Below are 24,503 nucleotides of genomic sequence, written 5' to 3'. Positions count from 1 at the left end.
CCTCGAGAATTTATGAAGTTCATTTTGTGCGAGTTTTAATGGCTTGTACGAGATGAGCGAACAGCAGTGAACAGCTGGGTCTTTCGGTGATCAAGGTTACTCGGGAATGAATTGGATCATTCTTTTTTTTTTCTGGGGAAGATTAAAAACTGCACGTTAGCCCCAGATGTGCTGTTGTAGTTTGGGCATGGGCTAATTTTTTTTTTAAATCAAATAAATGTATCGACATTGACCGTAACTCCTAATTTTGTTCCAGAATGCACGGAAGATGCCTTAATTTTGAAAATCAAGCCCCCCTCGGTTGAAGTATGTGGGTGATACAGTAAAGAGGCAACCTTTGGGAGGTTTTAATAAAGACAAAATGTCTCAAATGTTTTATGTAATTTAGGGCAAACTACCTCTCTTGACTGATTACTTGTCATTTTAGTGTAAGCCATGTCCTGTAACAGTACTAATTATCACTCCCTCTAAGACAAGGGAATTGACAATGGAGCACTCAAGACTAAAATCAATCTGCACTGATGTTTGTCTGAGGGGGTGTTAATTAGAAAGAGGGGGTGATAACATCTGTCTGTCCCTCAATCACAGCTGTGGTTTTGTCTTTTTTCTTCTCCTTTACTGTTCGTCAGGAGAAGCAGGAGCTACAGCGCAGCGATGATCGACTGCTACGATTTCTAGAAGGCCATCCTATCGCTGACCCTACCAAAAATACACCAGCGCTGCTCCTAATTAAATTATTACAGTAGATTATTTAATTTCCTGCGAGAAGCAGTCGATAATTGAAAAACAACTTGTTACTGTGTAGTTTGAGAGAATGACAACAGCTAGAGACAACACAATGGTCAGAAATGATTCAGGGAACACTCGATCATCACGGCGTGACACAAAGTCAATGAAGTTTCAGGGATGTCATCTGTCCAGCTAGGAAGCAGAAACCACGGTGAATGCATTTCATCTGCTTTGGTGCAAATGGAAGTGACAACAGGTGCACTGAAGAGACTATCGAGACAAACCCTAAAAAGGGAACCGTTTAGCAGGTGGTGGCCACAGACCATTGCATAATCCTCCTCACTGGTTTTTTCTTTAGTTTTGCTTTTCACTGGTGTCCTTCTCACTGCTGGTGGCATGGCACGTTCCCTAGCCCATTTAGGTTGCACAGGGACTCCAGCTCCAGGAATTTTTACTGTCTCCCTGCACAGTTCAAGAGTGTAGAGGAGATGCCGGGAGATACACGAGGAGAGCTCGAGAAGTCCGTAGAATGACTTCAACCAAGCAGCAGGAGCGCTATCTGGTCCATAAGAAGGAACAGGAGGAGCACTGCCAGAATGACCTCGAGCAGGTTATTCATGGGCATGTTTCTGACCAAAGGTCTTAGTGTCCGTGAGGGTGGGATGTAGTCACAGCCTAGCAGCTCAACTGGCATTCACCAGAGATCACCAGAACTAGCAGGTCCACCACTGGCACCTGATTCTCTGCACAGATGAGAGCAGGTTCACAGTCTGGAGACACCTTGGTGAACGTTATGCTCTCTACAACATCATCTGTGAATAGAATAGGGCACTGGCACCAGTTTAGCTCACCTGGTTTAAAGAGAAACCATATGCTGCAAGGCTCACTGCAGCAGCCTGAGTTTGACCAAGGGTACATTAATGTGCGTCTTCCCCCAATTTCTTATCTAATGCACTAATATTCACTGTTCTGGTGAACAAACACCCTTTAATTTTTCTTTTTGTTTATTTTTTGAAAACAACAGGACACCAGTAGTCTAATTTATTAATTAATAACAATAATAATAATAATAGGTTCAGGTGTAAGGATAATAATTTTACTAATATCTAAGCATAACAGTGGATTTAGTTGAATGGATTGCAGGAGTCCTTTAAACCTGGATTCTTTCTAATGGTCAGTAGTGGTATACATCAGTCTTTACAAATTACAATTATATAGAAGTCAGTGGAAAATGACCCTTCAGCTCATGGTTCAGTTTTCCACTTCATTATTTTGTGCATCCTTCCATAAAGCTTTGTATTAGTTTGGCTTAGGTCATGAAAAATAATCTATAACAGTAAACTCTGTCCCCAAAAGATATTGTACTCATTACACTCTGAATAATTTCACTAACGCTATCACCACCAGTGGGCATGCATTGCCTGGCTAAATAGCTCATTACACCACCTAGTGGTACAAGCTGATATTTGACAAAAGTACAGCCCAGCCCTGCTTAAGCTTCAGCTGATATCACTTCAACAAAGTACTGCACACAGATGTTTTTGGAAATAAAAAACTGAAGTTTTTTTCTTGACATTTTCTTAAGAAATGTAAAGAAAGCTTTTTAAAATAGGAATTTGCAATAAGTAACTTTAACAATCGTGTATGAGTCAAGGATATCTATCTTAGGCAACAAACCAGTGCTCTCAGTTTAAGCCGCAGACCCAATCTTAGCTTTTCCATAAAGTGTCAACATTTTAAATTTTTAACTTTTACCCTGTGGAACTTCCGTGTTTTTTGTAGTGCCACTGATCACCAGTGTTTTTGCTGTCAAAGTGAAAGATTTAGCATGCGTTTGAGAATGCAAAAAAAAAGGCACGCATCCATCCATAACTGCCTCTTTAAAAATGTACTACAGTTCTCCCAGCAGCGTCACATCACTTGTCCTCCATGCTGACAGCGAGGACGGCAGTAAAGCTTCTAATCTCTTGATCCCCCTGTCCTGTTCAACCTGATGGATTCATCCACAATCACTGCATGTCAAAATACAGCAGCCTTGAGACACACAACAATCACAACAGCATATGGCGGTGCTTCTGCTGTTGCAGAGGGATATTCACACAGGGGTCTATGCATGGTGGAAGGTTATCGGTCTGCTCCTCATTTTACACCAAATATCACATGAGTTTCTAGCTCAAGTCAAGTCATCATCATAATAATGATGAAGATGAAAAAATCCTTCACTGTCATTCCGTCTTAATTCATCAAAGCCTGCAGACCTTTGTGGTGACGTGCCATTATGAAGTCTCCCTGGTCTTCATTAGTTTTTATTCCAAACTTTTGTTACAGAGTAAGAACGAAAGAGAAAAGGGAATAAAGGAAGAGGAAATAGAGTTGGGAGCAAAGGAAGAGAGAGGTAGGGAGACGGCAGAGATATCAAAGAACATTTGCACTTTAAATGTATTTCTGCCATTCTCTTCAACTATCAGTTTAAGAGCAATGTATCCAGCTGGAATGCAGAAAAACTGGAGCCTTTGGGTAAATGCAGTGAAGCGTAATATCTAAATATGCATAAACCTGCAGTGTATAATTACAGATGCAGACTGAAGTGCTGATGACAGAGAAATGGTCTCAGGGTCACGGCTCCTCTAAAGATGTAAAGTGGAAGATGTTTGACATATTCTTCCAATAATAAAAAAGGTACTGCCATCTAAAAAAGAGAAAAAAAACAACCTTCTTTTCAATTTGTTCGACGTCAATAACACCGTGTGCTCCCAGAGAAATAAAACTGATCGAGTGAAATTGCACTGGAAACCGTATTGGCGATGATTCATGTTCGTGCGAGGGCTCGTTGTGTAAGCGGCCGCTTGTCTGGGTCCTTTAAAGGTGATCAGTGGGAAAAGGATCAGAGAAACAACTCACTATTGTTAACCTCGTGCATTTTTAATGCACATCCCTTCAATATTTGATGGGCCCAGAGACTTTGCAGATATTGTGGTGTCAACTGACACACGTCGGCTTTCGCAAATCTGGCTCCGAAGTTTAAATCTCAATTCTGTGAAAAAGAAAAGAGGCCACGCTTTCTGTGAGCTGTGCTTATTTTTTTCTTCTCCTGCATCAAGAAAGAAGGGAACATTAGCAGCATGTGTGAAATTAGGGCTCTGGTTTGGTTTTGTAAGCTGCTTTTCTTTTTTTTTATTGTGCTGACCTGATTTTCAAAGCCAACTGAGCATCAAGCTTGAACACTGACATGTTATTGTGACATATTATTATGACAGACCTGTTATTGTTACCTTTAAAAAAAGAAAAGTAAATCTATTAGAAAACAGTAGTTTCACTTATCCAGAACAAACAAATGCATGTGAGGATATACAGCACAACTAAAACCTGAATGACTACGACCCCAACCCTGCCCCTGGAAACCTAATCACTCAGTGGTTTGTTGTGCCAACAGCTCCGTGTTTGCCGTCCTCAGGTGATATTGACTGAATGATTACCTGCAATGAAACAAAGACTGTATTGCAGTCCCTTATCTCGCTATCAGATGACTTTTACATGTTGAGCACATATCATTTATGTCAAGGTGCGGTTTGTCTCCGTCATGAACGAAGGTTTACCCACGTGTCCCCTGTAGATCATTAACAACTTGGGTCCTTAAAATCAGTCATATCTAAATAAAATAAATGCTAAGAACAGTTACCACCTGAACCCTCAGACTCAACTTCTTTTTCTTATCCCCACCAAATTATATTTTTATATTTTGTAATTGCAACTTCAGCATCTAGCTAGCGCGACAAAGGATAAAGAGAGAACATAAAGAGAGTGACTTTTTAAGTGGCAGGTAATTTTAAATGCAGCGTTTCTATGAGCTCAACAAACATCAGCAAATACACAAACTGTGTGCAGTTTGTCTCACAGTGTGTTGCTAGCTAAAGGTCCAGCTAACTTCACTCAGAGATGGAAAAAGATAAGAAAGAGGGCAGGAGAGGAAGAAAAGAGGTTAGATGTAACGGTAATGACTGCTCAGTGGGATTTAAGAAATGGGAATGTAAAGCTTACATCTAAGTCTTTATGTTTTTAAAGCAGATATTGGGTCTGTACATTTAACATTATGGTTTTTTTTTATATTGTGAAACATGCTGTAAAACAAACTGAGGTAGACTAACTGTGTTATTTAAAGACTGCATGAAAATCCTCTGCAGGATAAACAGTTCAGTTTGCTGTACTGTGATGGATTTAAAGTAAAGAACAGTGTGTGACTGGTGCACAGCAGCTGTGGTGCTCATGGTCAGAGTTAGGTTACATCAAGTGTCACAGAGATTAATCTGAATTTAAGCTGATGCTGAGTTTATTCACTGACTTCCACCTTTATACCAGCTGTACAGTGTCTAATATAAAGACAGAATAAACTGTGTACTGTCAGTGTAGAGGATGGAAATCAGCCAGGACAACTCATTAAACATCTGCTGACATCTGGTTAAATTCAGGTGTGTAAATCCACAAAAAACAGTGAACCTCAGAGCAGCTAAACTATTTCCTCACTTGTGACTTCACCGTATCCTACACCTAATTTGCTTGAGATACACCCATGAGTCAGGGCAACATCCAAAATTGAAAGCTTAAAAGTTTAAGCTTCCCGTAGAGAGCAGTGCTGTTGATTTGCTTGAGGCGTGTGAGTGTTTCCTGCCTCAGCTGCTCGTGTGTGTCTGACTTTTTACCTTTTTTATGGGCGTTTCAAGGACAGCTGGTATCAGAACATAATTTTGCAGTACTTTTTGTCACTGAGCCGGATGTCTTTCGGTTTTTGCTGGGTTTTCCTCTCCATTCCTGCCCATTTGATGTATCCCAGGAGTTTATGCATGAGATGTCTAATGTTTTCTTGTTGTCTTATAAAGTGGAAGGATGATAGATCCAGTGGAAGGATGGATCTATCAAAAATGCACGTGACTAAGGTCTGAGCTCTCATTACTTAGACTAATTTATAAAACAGGCCACAAGGCTTTAAAAATCCAGCAAATTCATCTACAGCGCATCAGAGGTTCAGAATAAAAGCCTCAGCATGAAACAAACTTTGATGCTCTTCACCAGTGGGTTTTCCACAGTCACCAGAGAGGAAGAAACAAATGGAAAACTCTATGAATGAGTGGGAGGTTAAGAGAAAGGACCCAGAAAAGAACACAATCGTGACACAGATGCAGGAAAATGGGTGATGATGATTGATCTGTGTTCATGTGATGACCTGCGTGCATGTATGCATGTGTGCTGACTTTTTCACACCGGCTACATGGAGTTTAGTTTTTAAGAGTAGTTCATTCAGTCTTCAGGCTGTTGACAGACTTGCAGGAAACAAGAACAAGAAAGATGAAGAGACATGCTGAATGAATAAATAAAAGTATTATATTGACAGCAGCACCTGTTTATGCATGGCTGACTTCAAGGGGGTTGATTTAACAAACAAGAGGAGTGGGGGGGAAATCACAAATTGGCTGGGTGAATTATTAAAAAACAGACAAATTGTTAAATTAAGCCAGTCTCTGGAGAGACTGAGCTTATCTGGAAGCAAGACATAGACCAAAAAACAAGTGAATAGATGAATATTTATACTGAAAATGTAAAGATGTTTTATGTTTTAGCAGGAAGCCTGTGTCTTTTCCTTTGCGTCCTGCTGTGAGTTCAAATGTGGGGACCTCAAAACTGCAGCTGCTTGGAAAAACTTTCTGTATTACTGTCCACAAGCCAGTGCATGAAACGCAATTGGGCAGTTTCACTCATTGTGGCCAACTTGTACATGAAAGGAGTGGAAAAGAGGGCTCTGTTATCCTACCCTGGAACACCAAGTCATCAGTTCAGGTATGTGGATGACACTTGGGTGAAAATCAAATCTCAGGGTGTACCACAGTTCACTGATCACAGTAACTCGGTGGACCAACACATTCACCACGGACGACATAAAAAAGGACAGGTTAGACTTCTTAGACTGTGAGATTTCTATCAGTAATGGGGGACATCTAAAAGCTGATGTGTACCGTAAACCACGCATATGGATCAGTATTTAAGGTTTGACTCTTATCGTCTCAGCATAAACTGGGTGTCATGTCGAAGACCATCCACACAGAAACAGCAGGCAGGGAAGCAGAAGAACATCACATCAAGAAGGCCCTGAGTAAATGTGGTTATCCCAGCTGGACATTTTTCAAAGCTGAGAAGGCACCTAAAGAAAACTCCAGGTGATCCAGGAGAGAAGAAGGACAGCTCCTTCCTAAGCGAAAATCCTTAGTGATCCTTTATGTGTCAGGAGTGTCAGAACAGCTGAGACAAAATTTCTCCAAACGTGGCATTTTAAAACAAGAAATGCCGAAAATTGGTCCACCCTAAGGATCGGATCCCCGGCACAAACAGAGTATTATAGTGTACGCTGTTAAGTGCCAGGAGGATTGCCATGATTTATACATCGGGAAACCAAACAACTGTTGGGGAGGCGGATGGCACAACACAACGGGTGGCTGTAGCTCAGGTGGTAGAGCAGGTCATCTACTGATCGGAAGGTTGGTGGTTCGATTCCCGGCTTCCCCCTAGTCTGCATGCCAAATATCCTTGGGCAAGATACTAACCCGAAATTGCTCTCCGATGCATTCATCGGAGTATGAATGTGTGTGAATGTCAGTTGTGCTTGTGTGAATGGGTGAATGCACAAGTTGTGTAAAGCGCTTTGAGTGCTCAGAAGAGTGGAAAAGCGCTATATAAGAACTAGTCCATTTACCAAAAGAGCTAACTCGTCAGGCCAGGACTCCGCAGTCTTTTTACACCTACAGGCCAGTGGACACTCTTTGAGGCATGAGGATGTACTTATCCTGGACAGGGAGGAACGCTGGTTTGAGCGCGGAGTCAAGGAGGCCATTTACGTGAAAAGGGAAAGACCATCGAGGAGGGGGCTGATGTTTACCTTCAGGGGACCGTCATATGAATTTTTCGGTCACTTGGATTCTGACACCACATGAACAATGTGATGCAACCACCAGTTGCTAGGGAAACATTTGCTTTTGGAGGCGGTTCCTGGAGGCTGGTGGTGGACCAAAAAACCTTGTGGTCATTGCTTTGGTCGCTAGCAGAACAATCGCCTGTAATTTTTCCTTTCAGGGCAAGCAGGGCTTACCAATTATCAATTAAAAAGTGAAAGTGATATTTCCCATCCTCTTATAAAGCTTCTTGCCTATTTGTTTCCATTCTTTGCATCGCTGCCATCTTGTGACCGCAGTTCGCTTGTGTCTCTGAAAGTTGTTCTCGCCTTGGATCCTGCTGAAAACTGTAGCATGTCTCCATTTCACAGGTGCGGTAACAATGCCTGGTGCTCTCCGAGCTAACAGTTTAGCAGCTTTTCTGTTTGTTTGCACATGCACATTATGGATAAGCCTGTGGTGTTTGACACAAACTAATGGGAGGCGCGCAATGAAAGCTGCCTCTGGCTCTACTTTTACTGCTCTGAGATCAGTTACAAGTTGCACTTTGGAAACAGAAAGCATTTCCTGGTAAACAACCTTCTATGATTTGTCATCATGACATGGGTTTCTTCTCGCCAACCACCTTGGCAAACATCTTTGATGTAGAAAAGATGGAGTGTGAAAAGGTTATTAGTAACTACTTTAGAAGGAAACTTCGACGATCAAGAGGAGACATCAAATTTGAAAAAAACAAAAACAAAACAGGCGTGCTGAATAGGTCAAACCTCAGCTAGCACTTTCAGCATCTCTGCGTAATCACTCAAGTTAAAACAACTGTTTTGCCAACACAGAGATATAGATTTAGAGATATGTGGTCCTCACAGGAGAGTCACACAAACATTATTTTATAGAATATGATGTACTATAGTAGATTATACAGTTTAGTTTGTGTGTTTCAGTAGTAGTATTAATCCATATAACACTGATTTGGAACATATTCCTGCAGAATCATGTTTTTATTCTTACATTTATGTACAACACAGATCTGTGTGTGGTGAGGTTTAACAGGATTTAGATATATTTTCATTCCTATGCTTCCTCTGTGACTTTACTGCTCATAAACACAAATGAAAGAAGCCTAATCTCTGGAAAGGAGGGGGTTACATCTGTGAAGGAAAGTCAGTCATCCAAAGTCAGTCTCCTTGTGCTAAGAGGGTACGTGGGATGGATGGACAGGTAATTTGCACCGAAGAATAACTGTGCCCAGAACAGCAGGGGTCAGTGGGCTCCAACATGACTCTATGTTGCACCGGTCACTTCATGTGGTTGTCAGTGCACTGCTTTCTATGAAGGCTTGCTCAAATGTGTGTGTGTGTGTGTGTGTGTGTGTGTGTGTGTGTGTGTGTGTGTGTGTGTGTGTGTGTGTGTGTGTGTGTGTGTGTGTGTGTGTGTGTGATGCACGATGACCATGTAGAGAAGTGGTCAGCCTAGGCAAACTTTGAGGTTACAAGGCTGCTGTGAGTCTGTATTGATTTATGTCCCGCCTCACATTACTCACATTGTGTCTGACAATGGTGCAATTGTGGAGTTGCCATGACTCCCTGACAGGATGGGAGAAAGATGAAGATGTCATGATGAAATCAACATGGGAAGAAATAAAGTTCATTGTATACGTCTATAATTTACCCTATGGCTCCAGCTGCTACAGCAGCACAGTGTCTTCCACACGGCTCTATCCCATCTTCTGAAAAGAGGGGTTACCAAAAAAAACCCCAAACTACCAGGAAGGAAAATGAGCGAAAGCATGACTCAACATGTCACTTCAATCTTCCTCACTAGAAAAGGGGGCATGAACTTCTTAGGTTAGCATTCATTGAGTATTGTTGTCATCTGTGTAGAAGAGTTGGGTGAGTAAGTGTGCTCAGGATGTATGAGAGTGGGTTTGTGTGTGAGAGTGAAACTCATGGACTGTCCTGAAAATGGGTCTTTGCTTCCGTTAAGAAGGTTAGCTTGTATACATGAAATATTTCAGAGGTGGTCCAGTGCCAGTGAGTACTGACACTGTATTTAAAAGATATGAAGTCTCAAGTTTGGCATTATGGCCATCTTTGTTTTTTGGAGGGGGGAGTGAGTACATTTGGAAGAAAAGATGTCAGTTATGAACTAAGACTAGCAAGCTCGATTGGGAGTCTGTAGCAAAACTTTCTTGAATGCCTTGTGGCAATATTAACCACACAGCGAGCCCTGTTATCACATATTTGAATTAAAAACACAAATAGTCTTGAGAGATCTTAAGAGTCTTAAGTGTGGGTGACAGCAGACTGTAAGCACTTTCCTCGTAATCCAGGCAGCTAGCAGCCTCTAACAATGCAATAATGCTAAGCCACAATACTAATAAGAGCTAGCTCAAGCAGGCTTGGAGACCAGTTGCAGACCTGCTGGCAATCTGATTGCAAAGGAAAAATGTATGTTCCCCAACTGTTTGGCAAGTAGTTACTGGGGGTCGTTGGGTGAAATTAGTTAGAATAAGGGCCAAAAACCTCCTTGGGATTGCTATGGTTGCTAGCTATTTGCCAGTGTCACCTTTACTTTGTATGGAAATTGCAGATTTGTTCGCAAACAATCATAAACTAACCACTGAATTGTAAATGGACTGGTTCTTATGTAGTGCTTTTCTACTCTACCCGAGCACTCAAAGCACTTCATACAGCATGCCTCATTTACCAATTCATACAAGCTATTTTATCTGTGCTTGCTTTCTAACATTCACACAGATGGACAAGGATATTTAGCATGCAGACTGGAGCAGGTAGGGATCAAACCGTCAATTTTCTGTAGTAGATGATCTGCTCTACCTCCTGACTTGCAGGCACCCCACTGGGATTGAAACTCTGTTTCCAAAACTGGAAAAGGTGAACATTCAGCATTGTGTAACTGAGGACTGGCAATCAACTTTAATGTCAGCAACCAATCACAAAGGGCTTAAAACTTTTTGGGTATTTCAAAAATTGAGTCTTTGGGGGACTTACTCACTTTTGGAGCCAGACTCAAGTGGTTACTCAGTGAATGACAGTTTTTGATGTTTTAGCTTCCTTTTTTAAACTGCTTGTTCCTTATAGATGAGGTGGATGAGGTAAAGTCTTGGCCTGACACAAACGGTCCCAGAAGCAACCACAGAGAACTAACAGTTGCTGCATCTGGACATAAGGATGACTTTAACACCTTATTTTTAGCTCCCTGCTGAGCAAAATCTGTCTGTGCATTTCTGTCCACAGCTCTGTTCAGCAGGCATGAAAAGAGCCAACAGAGAAAAATCCAACTGCACACATTACATGACACCGCGCACAGTAAAAGATGGAGCAGACATTAGCAACTTAAGACAACGCATGAGAGCTAAATGAAAAATAAAATGGGGGGAAATGCATAAAATGTTTTTATGTCAGTCCGGTCAGGAGAAGTTTTTTGATTTTTTTTTGTTTTTCCCTGCCTTCACTGTGTGTGTCTTGTTATCTGTCTGAGTGGAAAGCCTCATTATCTCATGGGCAGGCTTGTTTTCTGGTTGTCTCTGTGATGAGGCGGAGCGTAAACATTTCTTGGCTGTGAGTTGGGGTCAATGTGCTTGAAAAGTCTTTGAAGACTGTGAAATACAAGACAAAATCGATGTGCATCTTTCTCTCTCTGTGGTTTCCTCTCCCTGCCACTCGTGCCACACATCTGCCCCCTCTTTACCGCCTTCCTGACACCACCTCAACTCAGAGGCTTCAATTGGATGTGAAGGCACATAAAGGGTGGGGGGGAGGGTGGAAGGGATGGTCACATTCCTCTGGAGCCTCGAGGACGTCACGCCCGTCATCGCCTCAACGTCAAGACTGCGTCAGCTGCCAGCTCCGCTCCGTACGAATGGGGTCGGCCAAATCCGCCCACGCCTCGGAGTATCAGGTGAAAAATCAGGTCCCTCCAAGAAGAAAGAAAGAAACTTCTTAACTCATTCACAGCAAACGTAGCAGCGCATAGATGACTCAAAATGACTTTTTACCCAGTAAAGTGTATTGGAGTTATGATGCACTTTCTTCCCTTCTCCTTCCCTTTTGCCCCCACTTGAGATCATCATGACTGAGATTTGATCTGATTTGACACCGCAATATACATGCAATGTGTCTCTGAGGGTAGCCCTATGAAGCTATATAAACTTGCAGTATTGCACAGCACTACTGTGTAGTGCTGTAATGCTCACCCTCGCCCAGCCATGTGACAGAAACTGCTCATTTCAGAAAACAGAAACCAGGGTTTCCTAAAGTAGGTGTCAGAGGGGGAAAGGGTTAAAAAGAATCATTTTTAATGGGACCGTAATGGGAATGTGCTGTTGAACCTCACGTTAAACCTCCATTTTTAACTTGTTAGTGGTTTTAATGGAGCTAGCTAGCTATCTGAAAGGTCCTCATGCATTTTAATCATTACTTCAATTTCTTCATGATTTCTTGATTCGGTTATTTTTCATTTTTTCCCTCTTATTAACTAATAAAAACTGTGAAACTATCTTTCAGCTCTTTGGTGGCTAAAGGTGACTGAAGCTTTCGGCGGATTCTGGCAGAACAGTCGAGTTTGTGCCGCCACCAAGGCGAAGCAGTCTGGATCTCGGTGCTCTGCGGGGCCTTCTCAGTCTGCTGCAGCTAATTGGCTCCTCTGAGAGCCGTGTACAGTCACTCATAAACACAGTGGATGCAGAAATCCACACGAAAAACACTGACACACCAACTCAGGACCTCCCAGCCATCTGCTGGGGGCTCGCACATACAGGTGCTCCTGTTTTCCCAACTCTGAGCTCAGGAGACGCTCGGGGTCCCAGCAGCCTGCTGTTGTGTTTGATCAGTGACGCCGCGCCGCTCCTTGTCATTGTGATTCTGCAAACCTGCGGTTCACAACTCATGTCTGTCCAAACAGCTGTTTCTTTTGTAAGAATCCCCCTCTCTCTGCTCGAGGACCAGAAGAGCACTTTACACAACAAGAGAGCTCATCATCATCATCATCACTTTTATGGCCCACAGAAGACCTGCATTTCACACAGCTTGCAAACCTCATCTTGATCAGAGCGCAGTCACTGCATCAACACGGTATCATACCACAAATCCACTGTGTCATAATTAACCCACAGTGGAGCACTTAGGAAGTGAGGTGTAGCACTGCTGACATCAAGTTGTAGAGAAAGGGAACTGCATTCGACTGCATTGGATGCACTTTTTTCCATCCTCGAGGGCGAGAGAGTGGCAGTCAGAAAAACACTCCAGCTCACGGGAACTGTAGAAGAAAAGAGCCGCTCAATACAGACGTCAAAACACAATCAGATTTAGAAATGGAAAAACTTGAGAGGATTAAAATACCCTCCATTATACAGCTCACATTTAAAACAGCTGCCTTCAGGTTCAGTGGTTCCACCCTCCCAGTGCTGCACAGTGGACCTCCATGTCTATTTTTGATTGATCTGCACCATCGTTGATCAATTTTGCTTTCAGAGAAACGGCCAAAAAAAGTTTAATGCTATTGTCAGACGAAGATTTTAGGCAGTTTTGTACTTAATTATACTAATAGGTTTGCTTTCCTTGCTTTTATCAGTAGTCGGGAAATTTTATCAGGTATAGTAATGTTAGGGTTTCGTTTTTTAAGGCCACAGAATAGGATCCCAGATCCAAGAAATGAAAACGAGCCTTGTCCAAAGGATGGCTGGGCTACTCTTAGTGATAAGAGGCAGGGGTGCCACCAGGGATCAGAAATATAACACTGTGCAGACATGGATCAATATTCTGCTTAGATAAATAATTTTTTTGATTAGATTGATGAGAGATGTGAAGCCATTTTTCTTCATTTTAATCAACATTATCAGGGTTTGTTTGTTTTGTTTTTAACATTGATTGGTTCCTTACACCAAAATAAACATTAACTTTTTGGAATGAAGTAAATAAAATAATAATTATAATAATAATTCAATAAAATTGTGTAAAATTGTTTAAAGATTTTAATTTATAATATTTAGTATTGGTAAATATAACCTAAATAATCTTGGAGAGAAAGGTGTCTGGACCCTTTTAGGTTTCTTGAAGACGTTTCACCTTTCATCCGAGAAGCTTTTTCTGTCACGATCCTGGGTCTTATGACCCAGTGTTTTGAGTTTTAGTTCATTTTTGATGTTTTAGTTTATGTAAGCCCTTCAGGTTCCTAAGTTCATTTGTTATCATGCTTAAGTGTTTCTAGTTATTATTTCCCCCTCGTGCTTCCACCATGTTAAGTCTCCCCTGCTTTTCATGTATTTCATGTCTGTGGCTTATGTTGTCAAGTTCAGGTTGTCATGTCTATATCTCACTCTGTTTCCTGTTTTATTGTGAAGAGGTCTGGCGTTTCTGTGTTCATCGTGTTCAGTTTTACTCTCCCACTGTGACGTCATTATGTTCATGTGTGCCAGCTGTTTCCCCAGGTGTTGCCACTTCCCCTAATCACCTCCTGTGTATTTAAGTCCTCTGTTTTCAGTGTGTGATTGTCAGGTCGTCTGTTGTCCACGCCATGTTTCCTATGCCATGCTTCCAAGTTTCTTGTCTAGGTTTTTCTTATTGTTTGTTTAGATTTCCCAGTTTAGGTTTGTGTTAATTTTGCTTCAGTTTGCCTTGCCCTTTGTTTGTACCTTTTTTACCAGCCATATTAAACGGCTCGCTTTTTGTTAACATTCAAGTTTTGTTCCCTGTTCCTTGGAGTCTGCATTTTGGGTCCTTTTTCAATTCATACAGTCTGCCCTCGCCAGACTGTGACATTTTCAGTTTTAAGAGCAACTGGTGGAGAGTCCCAGATTTTGACTTTGGTGACCCACACCCGTTTTTACACCTTGGCTCATGTCGTGTGATTAGGTAGACTCACTAGAGGATCAATAGGGATTCGAAGGCCCTTCAGATATCAGTGGGCCTGGTTAAGGGTCAGGAGTGTGGGGAGATGGGAGTGGGACTGAGCCTGAGCCAGAGGGTTGATCTGTTTAGCCGGGCAGCAGGTCGGCAGATTAGTTATTTAACACTCAAATGTCCAAAGTGTCTGCGTGCTGGCTAAAATAACACAAACGTTATCTTCTGTTAGGAATGAAGCTAACTAATAAGCAGTTTCTTTCATGTGGACTTCTCTAGGAGTTTATTTTCCACCTGTCTCTCTTTTCTTTTTTGAAGCCCAACGAGCCGTCTAGGGTTTAGTGCTCGTCATCAGCTAGGAGTGCGTGCACCTGGACCAAACCAAATCGTGAAATAAGGAGGGGGTGTTAGCAGCTAACTGAATTTTATTATTTGTTGCCAAAAAAGAAAATAAAGCTAATGATAGCAACAAAAAAAACCAACACCTTTATAAGTTGAGACAGTTTTAACGCCGTCAATGTAATGGTTCTCAAATGTAACTTGATATCTGAGTCTTCCTTGTCTAATGTCCGCCCTCCCCCTGTTTACTCAAGAAATGAGTCACCAGCAACATACCTAGATAAACAAGCTTGCTAGCCGTTTGCTGTCAGCGCTCCACTGTCACCCAAATATGCTTTCCATTTCTTTCTAATGAAAAAACAAACAACAAACAACAACAAACAAAAATAGCGGCTGCCAAATTGGGCTATGTATGGGCAGTCTATGCATGCATCACCCAACCCTGGATTACCTTAGTACCTAAAGGTTTTCTTAATGACTCCTTTTCTCTAAAACAGTGATTGTTTTTTGTGTACAGTCCTTTCAAAGCCTTTTCATATATTTTACTTAAATTCACGAAACCCCATCTGCTGTTTTTGGAGATAGGAGTCCAGCAGAGAGGATGTGAAGGTGTGGACTATTACATTAAAGACTAATCTAAATCTGCTTTAAGGTCTTTAATTCAAATAGACTCTAAAATGTAGTCATCTTTAGGTTTCCCCTGAGAGCCCTTAAACACAAATATAGACCATCAGCACCCTGGAGAATATGCTTAACCAGCTTATACCAGCTTTCTAAATTATTAATTTCATTTTTCTTGCTATGTGATAAAGAAAACTAAATGAGACACCCACTTGATGCACATAGGAGCTCTGTAAGAAGTAATGATGTAGCGAGACATTTCACTGAAAAGCAACATTAGAGAGAAGCTTTTTGCATTACTGATGTTTAATGTAAACTTCCAGTGGGGTGAATGAGGTTTTCGCTCTACATTATGCAATTTTGCATTAGTTTAAATGATGTATCTCAAGGAGATGGTGATTTTAGTACCATATCTTGTTGCTATTCTGACACTTCAGCTGTGAGGTCTTTTACAAAATAAAAATAATCATTGTGTGTAGATGGGGCTGCGGTCTCACTAGATGCAGTTTTCAAAATTCCACACAACACCTTAAAAAGTTCATTATGAGTTTTCCCTAGACTCTTCTTCTTTTAGCCTATTGCACATGTTTTGTAGCTATAGCTGACTGATTTAAAAGTCAGAGGCGAGTGCTTTTTGCTGTATAAAATCCAGAAACATGTTGGGAGTGTTGGTCTGTGCACGACAAAATTACTAAGATGTGGTTACTAAGAAGGTTTAAATGTTTACAACCTACCCCAGCAGTAGGCCAGGTTGTAACAAAGGATATAGTCGAACAGGTTAAAAACTTTGCAGTGCACAAATAGTCTGTGAAGTGCTGACACGATCATCGCCGGTCTGGAGTTCAGTCCTGCATGTGAGCTTGTCTCGTGATCTTGTAACTTTGAACAAAGATTTTTACCCATCGTGTCCACTAGATGGCGATGACAGCCCAGAATGCGCTAATCAAGGACCATCAACATGAGTTCCATGAGACTTTTATAACTTAATGCACAATTTTAATCAAACAATACTGCTCCATTTCTTCACATATTTTTAAACTTCTCATTGTTTCCTTACAGTGGGGACTGTAAAGCTGTTAGCAAAGAAAGGATGATTGCCTAATAGGATGAAGTGCTTGCTTCCCTCCCCCAGTGAAACCAGTGTCTGTCCAATCCAGTTAAATAGTAAGCTTGGGTGGGGCCGGGGGGGGGGGGAATCCAGCCTAGGGCAGGTTTACCCGTTTACTCAGTTATTCCTGGAATCTTTAACTGAAACTTAAGAAACTTAACACAGACCCTTACATTCAGTTATTTAGGCTCTAAATGTCTGCTTTAATACACAGTATTATGTTGTTTACCAGCTAAAGATTTTCCAGTTTCATGACCCAGCTCGGGACAGCGACCCCAAACAAATCAAGGTGCAACAGTGGTTCAAAGTCCAGACCTCAATCTGACTGATAAACCACAAATATCAACACTGTAAAGAAGAGAGGGCCAAAACTCATCCACAACAATGTGATGGACAGATAAAGTCATGCAGAAGATTAGTTGATGTTATTGCTGATAAAGTGGTGCTACAAGCTACTGAATTGTTGGGTGTGCTTAGTTTTTCCACTGGACTGCATACACTGTAAATACCAATATACTGTCTGGGGAAGTAAGCCAGGATTGGTCGACAAAAGGCTCAGTGGACGTCTGAGCCACACCGTTTGAGAACTGCACAGAACTGGGCATGAATATTGTGTTTTTTCATTAGGAAGCAGTTGTTAGCTGTAGTGTTATCAGAGTGAGGTCTCGGTTGCAGTACTAACAGTGGTTGTGTCAAGGTTTCACTGATTATTGAATGTGTAGTGTCAAGCTTTGAAAATGGGTGGCTCACTAAACAAAAACCAAAAATCTCAAAAGGAAAAAAAATTATTTTAAAAGAATTTCACTGGGCCGGCCCACATGTGATGAAACAGGGCTGTGTGAAGCAATCCTCAAGTGTTTTAGCGTGGCCTAAGAGCAAAAGAACAAAACAAAAAACCACTCACAGGAGATTTAAGTCAAAGAAACAACTTTATTTAAGTGTAATCAAAGAAAACCCCCAAAAAAAACTGCATAGGAAATGTTTAAAGTCCACAGAGTGCAGAGAGAGCAGCACGTGGCCGTTATCTTATAGTCTCCGATGCCTTATTTAGACTGAAGACCTGACATTTGCACTTCCATCCATTACAACGTGCATGTGTGTGCACACATGTGTAAAAACACACACACTGAGATTGAACTGATAACAACACACACTGCAGCGTGGATGAGAAAGCACCAGCAGCACCCATCTAAACTCAGCTGGCCACGCTGGCTCACCCCAGCTCTTGGACTGCGAGGAGAATACATTCAGTGGATTTCTGCACAGACGACACAGATGCAGCGCAAACACGCAGACACACGCACATGGCGCCCACTTGACACGCAACAACCAGCTGCTGGAAGAACAGGATACAGCTGACAGGACGAGACGGCTCCCACCTCGGCCGGTGGTAACACAGATTTTCTGTGGTCTCTGCCGTGTCGTGTATCTGCCACCAGCAGATGGCGCCGGCGAGTGAGCAGCAAGATGCCATTTAAGCCTTTTCTTCACAAAATACATTCTAAAAGGGCCAATGAGCATCAAGTGGTGTGAATAGTTGTACTTTTTGTTAAAGATAAAAATAAACAAACCAAAACTTGAACCAGAGGGGAAAGAAAAATAAAATCAGGGTACAAATTGAAAGCATTATTTTCAAATTGAGAAATTATTTGTTTTATATATGCAAGTGGACACACAAAAAGAATCAGACTAGTACAGAGATCATAACAGTGGGGGGTGGGGAGAAAAAAGTCACTACATTATCACTACACGATTCAATGAGACACCTGCAGCACAGCGCTGCTGAGAACTACCTGAGTTTTGTCTTTTTCCTTTCTAAACACATCCCAACCCCTTTTTTTCCCCCCTCGTTCTTTTCTTAAGCGTATACAATCATTTAAAAGCAGGTCTATGACCTCGCACACCTGGCTTTGCTTTGTTCTCTCCTGTTAAATTGTGGGAGGCCAGAAATAAAATGGTAGCACAAAGAAACAAAAAAACAAAACAAAAAGCAACGCAGAGCAGGGCCACAGTCGACTGATCATGTGCTCAGCGGCCATCCCTGCACGCTGTCGGGTTCGAATTCAAGAAGGGGAGGCGATTTTTTTAGTTTGTGCTGTTCCTCACACCTACTAAAAGGATTTCTCATCTTAAATTTGAGCAGGGAAGGTTTTTACATCACTTCAGCATGAAAGGACAGCATTCCTATATGCCCGCTCATATAAAGCATTTTAGAGGGAGTTGAGGAAAATTCATTACTAACGGTCGAGGGTCACGCTAGTCAAAACTCTGCCGGTTGTTTCTGTGGATTCAAAGTATGGCTACCCAAACAGTGGGTGCTTTGCAGAGCCTCTAGAGAACAGGAAATACAATCACAAAAGTCAACGGTTAATTCCATCCAACGCAATCCTAACACACACTCGCGCGCTCAAACACACACGCATTTTTGGGTATCCATTTTGGAAACACCACCCCAATAATCAGCTACCCACTCCATCTCAGTTTATCATCTATCTAAAGAGACATCAGTATAATACATAGACTTTTTAAAGCATGCAACAAAATTTAAAAAAAAAAAAAAAAAAAAAAAAAAGGTTTAAAATACATTTTTTTCCTCTTTAAGAGTGAAGACCTAAGGATCTTAAAGATAGAATTCTGTAATCTTAATTAAAAAATAAAACCCGATGCAACATGAACAAACATGTCAAAGAGTAATACTGAGAAGAAGAGGAAAAAAAATGTTCTACTTTACTGGTTGAAACTGGGTGTTGTAGTCAAAGCAGCAGTGGTTAAATGTGCTAATAGCTACATCCACAATCCTGTCATGCATTTGTTTAAACCAGTGATTCCAACCTATTTCACGATGTTCCCGCCATTCATTCGCTACCTGTAGCTATTACTACTACTATTACTACTACTACATTTTAATTTTTTTGACATTCCATCTGGCTATTTTAACTATTCAATCCAAGCTATTAGCTAACAATTTATCTGCTACCTGTACTTTTAGTCAAATAACAGATGTTTTATAAAAATTGGAAAAATAATTTTAGCTAGCAGTTTAAGGTGTCCTTTACATCCTTTGTTTACCCATTCAGTTTTATTTGTTTATCCATACTGCCATTCAACTGTTTGGCTATGGTTTTGGCAAACAATTTAACAGTTCATCCATCATGTACTACAGCCTGGTCTCGCACCAAACCAGAAACTGTCAAAGAAAAATCCCAAAAAACATAGCGGCTAATTTTTGTCTTCTTGATCGATTGTGTTTTTTACATTTTTATTCATAGACATGAATTGTGACCGAGCGCAAATTTGTGAGTCATTTGTCAGAAGCAGAATTTTCACCACAGAGTATAATGAAACATGGATGTAGCTTTTGAATGGAAAAACGAAGCAGATACGTCAGTGCCTTAAACCTGCATTCTATCCAAAGGCCACTAGATGGCGATAGCTATAGTTCTAAAAAAGGCTTCTGGTCCTTCAGAAATATGTGAGGAAATGGCTGTCTTGTCTTTCCTCCTAAGTTTGTGCTCAGCCACCTGTCTCAAGTCATACTAAAGTCCATTTTATAAATCTTGTACATACCATGTTTTTAAATGGAGGCCTATCCGTGGTACGCTCATTGGCTAATGATTTATGATTAACTACTCGTTAGCCAAATAGTAAGATTCACAATCTGACCTGCCCCTCATCAAAAATGTGGTTTTTGCGAGATTCACATAACAGTGGATGCCATCATGTTAGCCAAGTCTATCTTTTGTATACAGTCTACGATTTTATCCAGAGAAAGTGGGTACGTGTCACCATGGAAACCAAGAAAACAAAGATTTAAAAAGGAGGTGACAACTGTGATATTCTAACCCAAATTAAATGAAATCCCATCTTGAAATGATACAAATGATGTTGAAAATCTGAAATGCAAGACTGTCTCTGGTGACTCCACCATTGATTCCTCAGAATATCCTCAGATATTTTACCCCCCCTCCCCCATCACCACCACCACCACCACCACCTTTTAAAAAGTGGGGGGGAAAAAAAAAAAAAAAATCTATTTCATACAAAAATTAGTACAAGGGTAGTGAACAGTTTAAATGTGATTTTCAGGGACATCATATAACATTTAAATTATAAGTATTCATTTAAATTTGTGTAGAAACAACAGATTAAAGTTGTAACTACATTGCATGCCATTGGCCTACCATCAAGCTTTCCAACCATTTTCTCACTTTGATACTAGTTAATCATTTTGCAGCTTTTTCCGGATTTATTTTTTGTTAACTTTACACCTCACATTTCTTCATCTTCACTCGATCTTTATTGGGGAACAGGTTTTGCTCAGTTGGGAATCACTGCTTTAAACCACCAGTCTGAAAGGATACTCCCAGAGGCTACTCCTCTGGAAGAGCCAGCACCAAGCATCCTGAAAATCCACGCGGCAATATTGTGCTGAAATAAGAGGTAATTCATGTGCAGTCAAAAAAGGCGGACATGTGATGGTAACGCTTTAAAAGAGGACATTTCCTCTTGCCCTCACCCCCGGCTCACTAGAACAACTTACAAGTGGAATGGACATGTCCATTATCATCATGAGGTAAAGGTAAACGGGGCCCAGCCCTCTTAAATGCATCCAGTCAGAGGAAGAGGATTTATCCTCAGGTGCTCTGATTTAACATTTGTATCTTTGATAATAGTCCAGTGACATTAGTCGCCTACAAAGGCATGGTCCAAAAAATTTTAACTCTGCTTGGCACAGAACTATCACAAATCATTTTGGCACAATGCTTTCGTCTGAATCATTTGGTTTCTTGGTGAGAAAAAGCATAAACATACCCCGACATTTACAGTAGATGCAACAAACCAAGGGCTGTTCAGGTTTATGAGCATGGAGCGATGACCATAAAGCGCATTTCATTCAAACTTTGAACAGTACCGTGGATCTTTGGTCCTAGAACTATGGGGCATGTACTGTATTGTGCGGTATGTGAATGAGGTATAAATATCCTAGGAGGTATGCATAAATAAAAGAGTAAACACGATCTATTCAGAATGAATAACAAAAGTAGAGGTATTTGAAGGTTTACATGCACAGTAGCAACGAGTGACAAACTTGAGGTATTTTTTAAGAGTTGAGGTATATGAAACAGTTCTGAGGTAAAGGAAATGTGAGATGAGAGGATGGAAATCCTGATCACGTGCAGACAGACCTCACCTCAGAGGTGAGAGCCAGTCAGCCAATATTTAATAGTTCAAGAACTTTGCAAGGCTAAGGAAGTGGTTAACAAAACTGCAATAGTCTGGTGTTTGTGGTGAGAGGTAGATTGAAGGACAAGGGGATTCCCATAGTGCTTTCACCACAAATGAGTCTCCATCACTTTATGGGAATCTGGATATGTGCGAGGATGACCAAAGACGCTACTTTGAGCCTATGGTAAAACTGTGGCACTGCTCGATGAGCTGGGGGTGATAAATGTGAGGGGGGAGGGAGAATTTCTCTTTGGTGCAAGTATCTCCTGTACTCTATGACAAGGATCTAATTTAAAAATGCACTCACACAGGCAGTGCCTGTGTCTTAGTGGGAAGTGGAAGTACTTGTGCACCCAAGCACGTGTTCTTCTTCAAAACCCACAACTCATTTCAATGAGTGTTATCAACTTTTAGACTTCTCAACAACAATGATTATTTGAGAAATGTTTTACAATTGAGATTCTGATTTGCTTTAAAATCGCCAAATCTTCCGTTGGCCATTGTGCAGGATTTCTAACTTTGGTTGACTCTAGTAGTTATTCTGTAGACCTCCATCTTTAGAGGAATTGATCTACTAGCGTTCAGTCTGGAGGCGTCTCAACTCCAAGCATCAATAAGTAGGGCCGGGCTTTGGAGGTCGTCCTCTCTCATTGGACAGGACTGAATACTTGGCCCCTGGAGCCAAAGAAAGTGGCTTTGAACCACAATGTGAATGCAGAGGATTGTAATGTTAGGCCTTTAATCTGATGTCATTAATGTCATCTGAATGGCCAAATGAGGTGTCCATTTCCGAGGCTTTCGTCACACAGCACGCCTCATCATAAGGGTGTCATTCGATTACTTAAATAACCATTTTAATTTATTTTCTTAATTAAACGTTCAGACAAATCTATTAGGTACAGATCTTGGAAGATTCAATTCTAAAATCCTTTATCTAGTCCTCCTATTGGGAGACCACACAAAGGATGCTGCTTTCCTTGCATATTACTCTCTCTTTAACTGACTGGGTAGTAATTACTAATCCAGTCAGTGGGTTAGAGGTGAGGCCGGGGTTTATGGGGTATTATTCAAAGAATTCATATCATTAGAGGGGCTATGTAAAATCTGACCTCCTGAACTTTATATTTCTACACATCAGTAAATTCATCATAAAAGCCTTAGCCAGTAAAGCTAGAGGGAGAGCCTGAGGTTACAGTTAATTAATGACCTGAGCTCATTTTAAGTCTATCAAGTTTGGCATTGCTTCACACAGACTTCTTAGGCTATCATGACACTAACACCACCACAGAGCCACACAAAGACAACGTTAAATGCGAGAGCAAAAAAAAAAAAAAAAAAAGAAACAAAAACAAAACAAAGAAAAAAGCAAAACTACAAACATCAAAAGACGCTATTCTACGAGTTTCCTCTCAGCCAAGCCTTCTAATTAGGGCGAATCATGCAACCTCTACAGCGGTCTGAGTATTGTCTCAGCAACAACATTCAGGAGGTTTACTCAAATTTCCAAATGCACAGAAAGAATTCTATTAATCCTGTGCAAATATTAAATGTAGAGTCTATTGTTTTTTTGTCTCTCTTAAATAACAAAGTATAGAGGTAGACTTTTCTTCTTTGTAAAACTTCACGGACAAAAACCTCTGCTTGGAGACTGTGTACATTCATAAGGTAAATGAGGTAGGTACGGAGCAGAGAGTACAAGATTTGAACAAGTGAGAAATTCCCTGAGATGTTTCCTTAAGGAGAGCCGACAGAGGATTCGGAACAGCTGAGGCAGAGGAAGGGAAATATGGCTCTTTTTCTATTGATTATCAATTTTTAGAGGTCCCCCTTTGATGTATATATCACAGGTATCAGATTTTTTTTAAAGAATAGAAATGAAAATGACAAAAATAATCTATAGTTTCAATTTCCCTTCTTTTCAGCATGCTCCCAATCATCTTTGAGCTCTCCTCCTTTCTGCCGATCCATTCTCTCTCCACCGTTTCCTTCATCGGAAAAACTGCAAAAAAAAAAAAAAAAAAAAAAAAAAAAAAAAAAAAAAGGCAAAGGTAGGGAGAGAATACAAAAAAAGGTCGTTTTTTTCCTTTTAGAACTTGAGGATGCGATTATTTCCAAAGTCAACGACCACAATGGCTCCATCGGGCGACACGGCCACACCGGAGGGGCGATCCATCTGTCCGAAGCTGCTCCCCTGCGATCCGAATTTGCATAAGAAGTTTCCGTTGGGCTCGAATATTTGGATTCGGTGGTTGCGGGAGTCGGCCACGATGATGCGGTTCTCTTGGTCCACGGCGACGCCCTGGGGACGCAGAAACTGTCCGTTCCCGGTGCCCTCGGAGCCCAGGAAGCGAGCAGACTGGCAATCTGGTCGAATAACCAAGAGGCGGTGGTTGTTGAAGTCGGTCACCACCAGGTGGTCTTCGTGGTTAAAGGCTACACCTCTGGGAGAGTCGAAGTGTTTCCACAGGGCCCCTTCAAACCCGTACTTGTTGAGGAAAGAACCGTCAGGGGCAAAGAGCTGCACACGATGGTTTCGGGTGTCTGAGACCAGGATCTTACCCTCAGAGTTGACAGCCACATCCCAGGGATAATTAAACTGCCCATTCTTGGTACCCTTTTCCCCAAACTTCAGCAGGAACTGGCCTTCGAAAGTAAACACCTGTCAGAGAGAGCAAACATTTTAGA

At 41.3% G+C, this 24,503-nt stretch overlaps 1 protein-coding gene across 1 annotated transcript in view; it reads right to left on the bottom strand.

Moving 5' to 3' along the window:
* Positions 1–21,629: 21,629 nt before the first annotated feature.
* Positions 21,630–24,503, bottom strand: part of trim71 (tripartite motif containing 71, E3 ubiquitin protein ligase) — a 35,149-nt gene continuing 32,275 nt past the window's right edge. Inside the window, exon 7 of the mRNA XM_080863377.1 lies at positions 21,630–24,477. Within this exon, the coding sequence (XP_080719503.1) occupies positions 23,905–24,477 (573 nt within the window). The 3' untranslated portion in view covers positions 21,630–23,904. The remainder of the gene's footprint in view (positions 24,478–24,503) is intronic.

This window comes from Rhamphochromis sp. 'chilingali', assembly GCF_963969265.1.
Source record: "Rhamphochromis sp. 'chilingali' genome assembly, chromosome: 17".
NCBI classification, from domain to species: Eukaryota; Metazoa; Chordata; class Actinopteri; order Cichliformes; family Cichlidae; genus Rhamphochromis; species Rhamphochromis sp. 'chilingali'.
The sequence above is the reverse complement of the archived record's forward strand: the minus strand, read 5'-3'. Positions and strand labels throughout refer to the sequence as shown.